Genomic DNA, 13,484 nt, shown 5'->3' with positions numbered 1-13,484 from the left:
TGGTGATGGACAGTGCAGACCGTGTCTCAGTGGAGTCTCCAGGAAAGCTGTGGCAAGAAACAAAGACCACCCAAGTAATAAACAGAGACTATTCATTCAGAGCTTGCTAGGGCAAGGGAGTTAGTCACCATCACTTGCATTTGGCAGACTCAAGGGCAGCCAGGGAAGTGGAAAAGCTTTATGGTGAAAAAATGGGAAGGGTTCAGATGTGCTCTGATTGGGGGTTGTTGGCAAGGGGAAGATGGAGGTAGGCTAATTAGAAAAGAGCATCTTAGATCATTGGTTTAGGGAGAGCATATTTGGCTTTCTCTGCTTGGTCCTGAGTTGGAAGCGAGTGAAAAAACTGGGAAGCTGGCAGGCATCAGCCGAGTCCTAACTGTTCTGGCAAGATTGCTGCAGGGGTTTTGGTTTGGCTTCCTGGGCTACTTGCTGCAGAGATTATGGATGGGGGTACTTATCCTCTCAGACAGGGTCTGGTCCTTGTCCAGTCTATCAAGGGAAGATGGCATTGAGCAATTACATCTCATTTAATCATCCTAACGATCTCCTCCATGTCTCTGTTTTACAAGTGAGGAAAGCAAAGCTCAGGGAATATGAGTAATGTATCCAAAGTCACACAACTAGTAACACCAGCAAAATTCAGACCTATGAATGTTGGATCTATTTTTAACCATGTTACGTCTTATAAGGGCAATGAAATTATTCTGATGTTGCCCTATTAAAGATATTAGATGCTCACTAAGTACTCCTTGGGTGAGAGAATAGATGAAAATAATTTCAGAACACTTCTTTTGCAATTGCCTCCAGAGCCTGTATTTTTTTAAAAAATAACTTATATGAAGGCAGAGCTTGATGATGGATTTAGTTTCTAGAAACAAAGATTTTTCCAAATTAAGACCAGTAAAGAAGGTGAGAGAAACTGCTGGCTCAGAAACCTAGTGTGTCCACTCAGTAATGAGATGGATCTTGTGATTTTTGCACATTTGCCTGTGATCGCCAAATCAGCTTTGAAGGCTTTCCCAAAGGAGAAGTTGCAAGAATAGTTGTATTTGGGGAGTAAGAACTCTTCACAAGTTTAAAGGTTGATGCTTACTTAAAAAAATAAGCTAAATTCTCATTTTTGTGGTTTATCTTTCTGTGTAATTTTACAAAGTTCTCAAATGGTCTATCATTCAATAAATATTTGTCAAATATCTATTATGTGTTTAGTTCTGTGCTTTGAACACAGATATCAAGTATTGCCTTTGTCAAACCGGCTCACAGTCTAGTTGAGGAAAGCAGAAAATTAACAACTGGAATGCAGTTTGACAAGTGCCAGGCTGACAAATGGTGGGTATCGATACCCTGGGAACATGTAGCTAAACACTCCTGGGAGTGGCAGGGAGGTCAGAGCCTGATCTGCAGCATTTGTTGATTTCCACGGTGTAAATACTCCCACCATGGCCAATTTCAAACTTCCAACATGATGCCACTAAAAAGTGAGTTGGAAAGACATATGCAGCCGTACACCATTATGCTGATTTTCCACTGTCCAGATACAAGAGATGTAAATGATCTCAAAAGTGCAGATAACAGTAAAGTGTAGAAAACATAAGTAGGAAGTGGTAAGTTTGTGTATTTACCACGTTTGCCTTTCATATAGTTTACTGTAAACTTACATAATCTATTGTTAAAAAGCAGCTGTATTTAAAAACCAGCTCACAAAATTCCTGAACATTTAAGAATCAGCTCTTGCAAAGCAAGTATGAACCAGTTCGAGTGGACTCCAGCACACCACTGAACACGAACAAGGTCCGGAATTACTGTAGGCTCACCTAAGCAGAAGAGTGCAAGGAAACTGGAGGCAGGGATCCTACCTTTTCATTTCTGTATCTCCCATACCGAGCGCTAGGTTGTTGAATGGTCAGAGCTATTTATTAATTCAGTATGAAAATATTTTTTTAGCCCCTACTATATTCTGGGCACCGTTCTAGGCGCTTGGGGGGCACAGCAGCGAAAACCAAGTCCGTATCTTTCGGAAGTTTACATCCATAGGTGTGTGGGTGTGGGGTACAAAAAAATGTAGTCAGGTGGTGGGTGATAAGTGTTGGGGCTAAAAATTCTGTAGTGCAGAGGACGAAAGGAGTGAGGCTCTGCTATTTCATAGCGGGCTGTCAGGCAATAGAACATGTTGAGACCTACGAAAGTAAGGATGAAAGATTCTAGAATATGAGAAATACGGTGTAAGACTGAAGCACAGACTGCGCAAATCTCACCATTCAACGGGGTTGGAACACAGAGTAAGCTACGGAAGTTTTCCTGCAGAGAAGCCCACACAGTTCCCCTTTACTTTCCCCAGCCCCTCTGCACAAGTGCAAAATTCTTCCTTCAAGTCCGTCTCAGGAACACTCTCGGACACCGGCTAAACGCAACGGACACCGCCGCGCATGATCAAGTCCACGGTTTCTGGCGCACAAGCTAGGGCGGTTTGCGCATGTGCAGAAGCGAGACAAGCTTTTTGTCCCAAGGCCTTGCCGTACCGTCCGGGCGGCGAGTTGCATCCTGGGTTCAGTAAGCGCGTACGGCGTGTGTCGAGTGTTCCCTCGCCACTGTCAACACCGCCGAAATGAACCGCGAGAGCTTCGCGGCGGGCGAGCGGCTGGTGTCGCCGGCTTATGTGCGACAGGGCTGTGAGGCCCGCCGCTCGCATGAGCACCTCATACGGCTGCTTCTGGAGAAGGTACCGAGCTGTCGGGTCCCTCCCCAGCTGCCGCGCCCCCCACAGCCTCTGGCTCCGCCCAGCGCCCCTTTAGTCCTGTGTCCTGCCCAGCCGCTCCCGTCTGTCGGTTGAGACCTGTCCCCGGAGTCTCTCGCAGCTTGGCGTGCGTTGTGCTGACTTGCGCTCAGCTCCTCAGTCTCACCATAAACCAGCAAAACCCAGAGAGTGTTGTTAGGGAGCTTGTGGGAGTCAGGATTTTGAGTCCTGTTTTTCCCGAACTTCGGGATGTGGAAGGGAGGGGAAGTCCCAGTTCTTTACTGTTTTGTTTGCGAGAAGGGCAAAGTTCGCATCTTCCGTCTTTCACTACTCCCAAGGGGGACGCTTTGTGTTTGTAAACCAGGATATAGTAACTCGAACCAAGAACTGCTGCAGAACCTCGCAGGTCTCGTTCCTGCCAGTACCCCGAATTTTAATTGCACTCAAGTTTGACAAGCCATAGTCTTAGCAGTCCGGTTTGAAGAATCGTCATTGAAGATACGGTTTTTGGTTTTCAGTTACCTTAACTGCAACTTTAAACTGAGTAAATGTCATCGTATTCATTTATTATCCCTTCTGAGAATCTGTAGATAATTGTAATGCAGTGTAACAAATGTTTTGCCTCTTCGAGGTTTCTTCGTTGTGCTGAATTTATGTCTGAAGTTGAGAAAGCAAGAAGCATGGCAAAATACACATTGCAAAGTTTAAAAAAATTCATTGAAGTACGGTTCTAGGGATGGTTTTCTGAAATAAAAGTTTTTGTTTGTTTGTTTTTGCTTTTGTTTTTTTTTTCAGGGCAAGTGTCCAGAGGATGGTTGGGATGAAAGTACACTTGAACTTTTTTTACATGAACTTGCAATCATGGATAGCAACAATTTCCTGGGCAATTGTGGTGTGGGAGAAAGGGAAGGGAGAGTGGCATCTGCCTTAGTTGCTCGGCGTCATTACAGGTATATTTTTAAAGTAGAAAGCCTTTCTTTCTTTCTTTTTTTTTTTTTTTGTTAAAAACCATGGTGTTAATACTAATCATATTAAATTATAAAATACCTGTTGGTGACCTGCTTCTTCCCTATTCAAATGGGCATATAAACCAGATGCAACAGGGAGATGGAAACAGTTTGAGTAGTTGCTTTTCAAGACAGTCCGGTGAAGGTTCTAGTTATCCTGTCATGTTCTGGGTGTTTAATAACAATACTGCCTATACACTTAACATAATAAACCTGTTTGGTTGTAAGAGTTTAAAATATGTTAAGGTTGTTTATAGTTTGCCATATTTCTTTTCTGATACTGCAAGTTTTTTTTAGAGAATGATACGTCGGTAGAACTTTAAAATGTTCATCAGTATCTAAACTGAATCCTATTTTATAAATAGCTTTCTTTGTTGCAGTAGATGCAGGAAAGGTATGCCAAACTTGATTTAAGATTATTAAGTCACTTTTTTCTTTTGCAATATTTTAGAAAGCTTTTCATCAATCTGCTAATCATTTAATTGGTAGTGTTTCCAAATATCATTTCTCTGTTCTTCCAGTTTTATGCGAAATATAGGTGAACTTTTAAAAGTTCCTGTCTTGAAATTTTCAGTGGTGAAATTTTCCTGTGGATAGTAGAATTTTATTTCAGTCAAAACCATTGCAGTCAGAACTAATGATAATGAATCTAGAACTTGGATGAAAAATTCATGGTTAAAATGGGCTGCTAACATGATTTATAATATTTGTAAAAAAATGCTTCATACATTAGGTTTCAGTGGTGATGAAATATGACACTAGTGTTCTCTGATAATCCCAGAGTGACGGATTTCTGATCTAACTATAAAGTACAAACAAACTTTTAATTTTGAAAAATATTCAGAGGTATCTTGCAAGTGTATAATGTCATCTAATTTAAAATGAATGGATTTGCACACTGATTTTCAAGGAGTATATACAGTTGACCCTTGAACAATATGGGTTTGAACTGTGCAGGTCCATTTACAAGTGGATATTTTTCATTGAACGCAGGACAGTATTGTAAATGTATTTGCTCTTCCTTATGATCTTCTTAATAACATTTTCTTTAACTTGCTTTCTTGTAAGAGAACAGTATATAATACATATACAAAATATGTGTTAATCAACTGTTTATGTTATTGGTAAGGCTTCCGGTCAACAATAGGCTATTAGTAGTTAAGTTTTGGGGGAATCAGTTATACATAGATTTTTGACTGTGCAGGCCTCCCTTAGCCTCCCCATTCAAGGGTCACCTGTAATATATATATATATTTTTTAAGATTTTATTTATTTGACAGAGAGAGACACAGCAAGAGAGGGAACACAAGCAGGGGGAGTGAGAGAGGGAGAAGCGGGCTTCCCACGGAGCAGGGAACCCGATGCGGGGCTTGATTCCAGGACCCTGGGATCATGACCGGAGCCGAAGGCAGACGCTTAACGACTGAGCCACCCAGGTGCCCCACACCTGTAATATTTTTTAAATTAAGGCTGTATTTGAAATAGCAGCTCATCCCCATTGGAACTTAATCCACTGCTCTGGTTAAGGAAATGGAAAGAAAGAAGGGAATCTAATGTTGCATATATTCTGGTTTTCCATTCCTGCTAACAAACCACCTCAAAACTTGGTGGCTTAAAACAATAATTTAGTATTATCTCTCACAGTTCTGTGGGTTAACTGGGCTAAGCAGGATGATTATTGCTTCCAGTCTCTCATGCAGTTGTAGTCAGATGTTGGCTGAGAGTTTAGTCATTAGGTTAAACTGGGCAGTTTATCCAAGTTGACTCACTTAGACCTCTGGGAGCTCAGATGGCCTCCGCAGGTGGGATCTGGCATGGCATCTGGGTTATAGGAGGGAGCTCCCACAAGAGCAAGCCCTTCAAGAGGCCAGGTGAAGCTTTAAGGCTTCTTTGACCTAAATCAGAAATTCCAGAACATCACTTCCACTAGATTCTTCCTGGCCAAGCAAGTCACTAAAGCCAGTGCAGATCCAAGTGAAGAGGAATTTGATCCATCTCTTGATGTTGGCAGTAGTGTGTGGGCATAGGGAGAAAAGGAATTGATGGTGGCCATCTTTGGAGACTAGCTACCACAATGTAATTGATGAATTTGTTTCAATTTAGGGTGTTTTTACATTATTAATAGTTTATGAAATGTATCTGTAATAGTCAAGTGTTGCTTCTGCTGTTTTTTTGATTATTGTATTTGTATACTTATGCAGTGGATTACTTAGAACACCCAATATTTTTGTTCAGTTGTTGGCCCATTTTTTGCTTAGGTTCATTCATGGAATTGGACGATCGGGTGATATTTCTGCTGTGCAGCCAAAAGCTGCAGGTTCTAGCCTTTTGAACAGAATTACCAATTCTTTGGTCCTGGACATCATAAAGTTGGCTGGTATGTATTATATTAATCATAATACTTTTGGGTGACCAGCCACACACACCTTTGCTTAATATCTTTTATTAATGCCTCTTTCCAAACAGGTTCTAAATGGCTCTTGAAAAGACATATTTTTAAAAACCCTTTAGAAAAAGATAGAAAATCAGAGCCATAAGCCTGGAGGATGAATTTGTCAGTGAGCTTCCTGAGGTCGAGTACAGAGGAAGCACTGTCTATAACTCTTATATTTGATTGAAGAATTCTATCATTTCTTCAAGAAGGATGCTGGTTTTTCAGTGGAGTAACTAATTTCTCCTTTACTTCTTATTTTTAGGTGTCCCTACAGTGACCAACTGCTTTGTAGTTCCCATGGCAACTGGTATGAGTCTAACCTTGTGTTTCTTAACATTACGACACAAAAGACCAAAGGCAAAGTATATTCTATGGCCGAGAATAGACCAGAAGTCCTGCTTTAAATCCATGATCACTGCAGGTAAAAGAAGAGAAATGACGTATATAATGTAGAAAATGCACCCTTTTTATATAGAGGTAGATGAATGGAAAAGAAACTGTGTTCCTATTCCACCTTTTTATTGTAATAAAATATACATAATAAGATTTACTATTTTAATCAGTTTTATTTTATTTATTTATTTTAAAAATTTATTTATTTATTTATTAGAGAGAGAGAGAGCAAGCATGAGCAGGGGGAGGGGGAAGAGGCAGAAGGAGCAGGAGAAGCAGATTCCCTGCTTAGCAGGGAGCCCAATGCTAGCTTAGTCCCAGGACCCTGAGATCATGACCTGAGCTGAAGGCAGACGCTTAACTGACTGGGCCACCCAGGCGCCCCAGTTTTAATAATTTTAAATGTATGGTTCTATGACATTAAATACATTCACAAGGTTGTGCAATCATTAGGTAACACCATCTCCAGAACTTTTTCATCCTCTTAAACTGGATCTCTATCCATTAAACAATAACTCCTCCCTCCCCACTACCGCCAGTTCCTAGCAATCACCATTTTACTTTCTGTCTCTATGAATTTGACTACTCTGGGTCCTTCATGTAAGTGGAATATAGAGTATTTGTCCTTTTGAGACTGGCTTATTTCATAGAGCACAATATCTTTAAAGTTCATCCATGTTATAGCATGTATCAGAATTTCTTTCCTTTTTAAGGTTAATACTCCACTGTATATATTTATATCTCACATTTTGTTCTTTCTTTCATTCATTGATGGACACCTGGGTTGCTTTCACCTTTTGGTTCTTGTGAATAATGCTGATGTGAATATGGGTGCACAAATACCTGTTTGAGTCCCTGCTTTGAATTCTTTGGGATATATACTCTGAAGTGGGATGGCTGTATCGTATGTCCCTATTCTTTGAAATGGGGATATGATTACCTGTCATAAAATTGTTTTGATATTAAGCAGGATGACATATGAAATACCCAGCAGTAATCCCTGGAGCATAAAGGGTACTAAGGGGCTTCAGGAATGGTGATTGTATATACATAAGTAGAATACATATAAATTATTACTATAAATCGGAGTGTAAGGACCCAGGCATCATTACATATAGGTGAGACAAAAACTTTATGTTGGTATTTTAGTATTTAGCTTGCTTAAGTCAAAGTGAATTTGAGAATTTAAGGTTAATTTTGAATAGCTTCAGTATGTTATATGAAGTGAACTATATTGGCCTGTAATTAAACTGCATAAATAATCCTAAAGAAATTCATGTAAAGGGATTCATAATTAGGACGTATAGTAGAAACTGATAGACTTTCAAAAGATATACTCATTTACTTTAAGTGGTATAAAGTTGTCAAGTCTGTTTATTTACATCCTGTTAACCAAAGAACTACTACCAAACTTACGGGAAAGATTGCCATATTGAAAAATTGGAAAATTTTCCAAAAGATCTTAGGATTTGTACTAAATTTACAGTTTATCCTTTCTTAGGATAGCCTATATTCTTAGGAAGCAAGATAGTTGTATTCTCAAAAAAACCTTGCATTATAAATGTTTGAAAGCAAAAATAGGGTTGGGTCTAGAGAATTTGAAAAATAATAGAAAATTAGCTGTCATTAGGAAGCACTACTTATTTAAGTTTTGTTTGTTTTAAAAGCTATGAAGGTATAGATATAAAACCTGGACATCTCTGAACCAACATAATTGATCATTTTATAGTGGCCAGGTTTTTATATATCTATAGATAGAATGCAGACAACTTGACATGGGTTATAAAACATAGAAGAAAACTACTTGCTCATAACTGTGCTTTAATTTGCTGTGTGACCTTGGAGAAACCACTTAATTTTCCTGAACTTTGGCTCCCTTATCTTTGAAATGAGTTAGTTGAGCTAAATGGTTTCTAAATCTCTTATAGCCCCTAAATGTATGAGTCCAGCCTGCTATAGATTTGCTATTTGGGAAGACTGAAGATGTGACTACATAATAACTTTACATGTAAAATTTCCCAAGTTTATTTTCTTTCCAGCTTGTAAGACTCAAGCAATTAGATTTTACTTTTATCCTAAGTACTTACTAGCATTATGAAATATTTAGTTATCTAAGTGCTTTGGGCATTGTTTAGTGTATATATTGTACATGAAACTCTTGAAGTTTATGGATACCTAAATATTTACCATACAAGATTACATAGTTATTATTTGGGCAGACCTTTGATCAGGTGCTAGTTTGATCATGTGCTAATTCAACTGAAAATTGAGAGATAGTTTTTATATTTAAATTATATAGAAGGCCCTTGTAAACTATGGGATGGGTCAGTAATCATTAGGCTACTAATATTCATTACTTTTTCTTTAGGAGTAAAATATTAAGTTGATGATTGTGATTTGTTTTAGTACTTGAATTATATTTTTATTCTTGTCCATCTCTGAAATAAAGTGAACTTAAAAATGAAATGTTGCCGGAGAAATGAGTAGATTTACTTTTCTGTGGTCTGAAATTGAATTGTACCAAATGATCCTTTTTGTCATCCGTGACTGTGTTATTACTTTTATAGGTCTCTATTTGACATTTGTTTTCCTTCCCAGAATTAGTCTTTCTAGTCCTATCTAAGTGTTAAATAGATTTGTGGTCCTAATTGTGGTCTACTAGTCCTTCACATTATTTTGGCCTGCTTTTGACTCCTACCAGTATTGAGCCAGGTCTTTATTACTTGGGGAGGGTTCACTGACCAGATTTAGAGTTCTTGTGTGGAATAGCACTGCTTTGTAGAGTTCCAGGATCTTCCCTTATTTTAGTTTATCTAACATTTTGATTTCTGATTGGCTTGGTTAGGTTTTGAGCCTGTGGTGATAGAGAATGTTTTAGAAGGTGACGAGCTGCGCACAGACCTGAAAGCAGTGGAGGCTAAAGTTCGGGAACTTGGGCCTGATTCCATTCTGTGTGTTCATTCCACTACATCCTGTTTTGCTCCAAGGGTGCCTGATAGGTAAATCATTTGCAAATATTGTCCTTTAGGTGTTCATCGGGTCTTTTAAACGAAATGCAGATATACTCATTCTCAAAGATGCTTAAGTAACATTGGGCAGTAAATAGGTGAATGGACTAGTGGAGAAACAGCGTGGTGGTTTGGGAAAATAAAAATTTAATACAGAAGAAGGAAAAAAACTAATACCAAGTGGAGATCCCTTTATAACCTGTGTAGACACAGAGCATCTCTATTTTCTTGCTTTTTTCTATTTCTGATCTCTTTGCATCTTTTCCTCATTATTTAAGTAGAAGTTTCTAAGCATAATGTTGGATTTACTTGTTTTCATTGCTGTCTCCATTTCTTTGATTTTACAGTTAGTTTTCCTATGTAAGATTAACAGATTTTTTGAATAGGAAATTTTAGGATTATTTATTGCCTTTTGAATTTTTTAATTGGAAGATTAACTCACATGTACACTTAAACGTACACAGTGGCTGTCTTTGCATTTTGAGAAAAATGCATATATTTAAGAAAATAAAAGGAAAAAGAAAAAAAGCAAATGTTTACTTTTCTAAAGGATATCCACAAATTTTATTCTGAAAATGTAATAGGTTTGGGTATAGTAATACAGATTTCTAGTTTTGACAGCAGCTCTTTGTTTGATTTTAACATTTTGAACATAAGTGCTAATAATTTGTAAAAACTATATTGACTTTGGGCTATTTTTTAAGATCAAGTTATACTTTAGTTTTAATTCATGGAATCACACAATTTGGCATTAATGAATGTATGTTACTGTTTATTATTTTATAGGCATGTTTTAAGAGACAATTTTAAGACCATGCTCTTGAAAATTTACCTTATTTCATTTGTGACTCTGAATTCTATTTTAAGATTATATTGCGTATGCTTTCCTTGTTTATTCATTACTTACCAATCAGTTTTTAAATTTGCATTGAAATATTATATAAACATCTCTGTTCATTCCTCATTGATGATTTTGCTATCTCAAAAAATGTTAATGTGATAGAAATAAGTCACATTTCCAAAAACAGCATATGGGTATTGTGTTAGATTGTTTATGCTTGAGGATAGTTTTGCTTCATTTTTTTTTTTTTTTTTTAGATGTCAGTATACTTGGTATAGGGTTAAGTCTTTTACATGTATTATCTCTCCTTTGGAAAAAAATCACAAAAGTTTTTATCAGCAAAATTCTCATATGCCACTTTTTCGTTGTGTTATATAATGAATGTTTCTGATAAAAAGTGAACTTTAGGAAAATAGCGATGCACAGTTATTAGTAATATGTTTGAATTTCTGATTTTATTAAACTTAAAATATATTTTGATTTCTTTGCATTAAGCTTATTCTTTTATAGTCTTAATTTGAATAGGTATATGTATATATATGTTGTCTTTATCAGTTAATTAATTGGACAGAGTATTGTGGGGCAAAATCAGTCAAAGGATATTTAAAAAAAAAAAAAAAAAAGGTTATCATTTCTACCTGACAAACATCTTAAATTGGCTGCTAAGTTACAATACAATTTGATCCACATGGAAAATATTTTTTGTCTTTCCTTGCCTTTCATTAAATACCTTTATACATCCTCTAAATATTAGCAGATTTGATGAATTCTGAATATTTAAAACAACTCACAAGTGATTTTTTTTTTCTTTTAAAAATAGTACTTTATGTTATTATAGCATCTTCCTTTCGAGGAGCTTTGTTATTAAGAAATGCTTTTATTAGTACACAAACATATAAAAGTGACTTCTATGAAGAAAATACTTGTTTGTATCCCAGAAAGTCTATTTTTTAAAAACAATATCTGATTAATTTGAGTAATAGAAACGTTTCTCTGTCAATTTGTGAGGTTTATGAAAATGAATGATAAAATGACTTTTTAGTTCATAATACTTTAAGGAAGTAAATTGAAAACTTCTGACAGATGAATAATGTCATTCCTATCTGTACTTTAAAAACATAATGTGCATCTAAAAAAGAAAATGTATTTTGCAAAAACAAATAATAAAACTATATAATATATATTTGAAATACATCCTTATGGGAAAGAACTTTTATTGCTTTGCTTCCAAATTCTTTATATTGTAGAAAGAACATTTTTAAAAAAATTTAACTTTATTAAATCATAGGATTTAGTTTTAGCTTCATAGCATGTGAAGACATTTCTGTTAGAAATGGCCTCAGTCACAAGTAGTATTTGGTTTTGCAAAGGAACATCATTTATTACACTCCAATTGAAATTTATTACCTTACTTTGCATAGAGTTAGACTCTCAAATTGTTTTAATATAAGGAGTGTCAAATGAAAAATAAGAGTGAATTTAAAACCAGCAGCTATTTAAAAGATTCTTTAGTTTGCAAGTTGTTGGAAAATGTTATTTTGGTACTGAAACATTTTAATGTTCTGTATTTTTTAATACATTAAAGTCTACTTGAAAATGTATTTTTTACTTTATGAGATGTTAAATGTAAGATTTCTTAAGATTTCAAGACATGCTAATTATTTTGCAGCTATTAGCTTTAGTATGATAAGCAACCAAAAGCATTTAAAAATGACATACCACCTTGTTAAGGGGTCATTATAATCTGCTTCTTGCTTTTTATATAGGAAATTTTAAAGTGATTTAAAAGCTACCATCTATACAGATTTTTATAAATACCCGTTTTCCCATTTATTGGTAACATTAATTTAAAAGCTTTTTTAGGTTTATCCTAAAGTGCCTGCTGCTGAATTTTATGCTAAACTACTGCTGTAGAAATTTCAGTTTTCCCATTTTTTTCCTAGTGTACATTAAGAATAACTATTGAATTAAAAAAGTTCTCACACTGTAATTTATAAAAGCACAGTAGGAATATGTCTTTCTGTTGAATATTTATGTTTGTAGATTAGAAGAACTGGCTGTGATTTGTGCTAATTACGGCATTCCCCATATAGTCAACAATGCTTATGGAGTGCAGTCTTCAAAGTGTATGCACCTCATCCAGCAGGTAAGAGAGTTTAAAAAGATATGTCAAGAAAAAATGATTTTAACACACTACAAGATTATTCCTTTGTTTTTCTTACTACTTAATAGGGTAAAATCAACTTTCTGGCATCTTCAACTTCATGGAGCATTAGAAATTGGCATCTAATATCCATATAGTAGAAGCCACTCTTCTTTGCTGGTAATTGGACTGGTAGCTTTGGTCAGGACCAACATAGAAATACTTAGTAGCTTATTTGTTTAACTTTCTGAGATTATTTCATTACCAGTATTCTCACTTTTCTAATATACTGGGTTATTGTATTTTTAAAACTATATTGATGATTTATTCCATATTTAAGGAATCACTTAACCTTATTATCCTAGGCTGGAAATGGCTTCATTTATAAACATTTTAGTGTTTAACTGTGGAGTTGGCGGGTTTTAAAAAAATGTTATGATTTTGTTTTTATAAGTATCAACCAGATCCTAGTCATCTGTTTTAGATTCTTTTTTTTAAAGAAATTTTTATTTATTTATTTTGAGGGAGCGAGAGAGAGAGAGCAGGAGTAGGGTGAGGGGCAGAGGCAGAGGGAGAGGGAGAAGCAGATTCCCCGCTGAGCAGGGATCCCGACTGGGGGCTCCATCCCAGGACCCTGGGATCATGACCTGAGCTGAAGGCAGACGCTTAACCGACTGAGCCACCCAGGCACCCCATAGATTCTTTTTTTTTTTTTTAAAGATTTATTTATTTATTTTAGTGAGAGAGAGAGCACGCGCGTGCGTGCGTGTTGGGGGAAGGGGCAGAGGGAGAGAGAATCTCCAGCAGACTCTGTGCTGAGCATGGAGCCTGACGCAGGACTCGATCCCACAACCCTGAGATCACTCCCTGAGCCGAAACCAAGAGTCAGACACTTAACAGACTGTGCCATCCAGGCACCCCTGT

At 36.6% G+C, this 13,484-nt stretch overlaps 1 protein-coding gene across 1 annotated transcript in view; it reads left to right on the top strand.

The window, feature by feature from the left end:
* Positions 1–2,547: 2,547 nt before the first annotated feature.
* The window catches only part of SEPSECS (Sep (O-phosphoserine) tRNA:Sec (selenocysteine) tRNA synthase), a 35,458-nt gene continuing 24,521 nt past the window's right edge, over positions 2,548–13,484 (top strand). The window contains exons 1-6 of the mRNA XM_032400114.1: positions 2,548–2,719; positions 3,530–3,684; positions 6,000–6,118; positions 6,438–6,596; positions 9,414–9,567; positions 12,461–12,563. Coding sequence (XP_032256005.1) covers positions 2,606–2,719; positions 3,530–3,684; positions 6,000–6,118; positions 6,438–6,596; positions 9,414–9,567; positions 12,461–12,563 — 804 coding nt within the window. The 5' untranslated portion in view covers positions 2,548–2,605. The remainder of the gene's footprint in view (positions 2,720–3,529; positions 3,685–5,999; positions 6,119–6,437; positions 6,597–9,413; positions 9,568–12,460; positions 12,564–13,484) is intronic.

The sequence above is a fragment of the Phoca vitulina genome, unplaced genomic scaffold, assembly GCF_004348235.1.
Source record: "Phoca vitulina isolate PV1807 unplaced genomic scaffold, GSC_HSeal_1.0 scaffold3, whole genome shotgun sequence".
NCBI classification, from domain to species: Eukaryota; Metazoa; Chordata; class Mammalia; order Carnivora; family Phocidae; genus Phoca; species Phoca vitulina.
The sequence above is the reverse complement of the archived record's forward strand: the minus strand, read 5'-3'. Positions and strand labels throughout refer to the sequence as shown.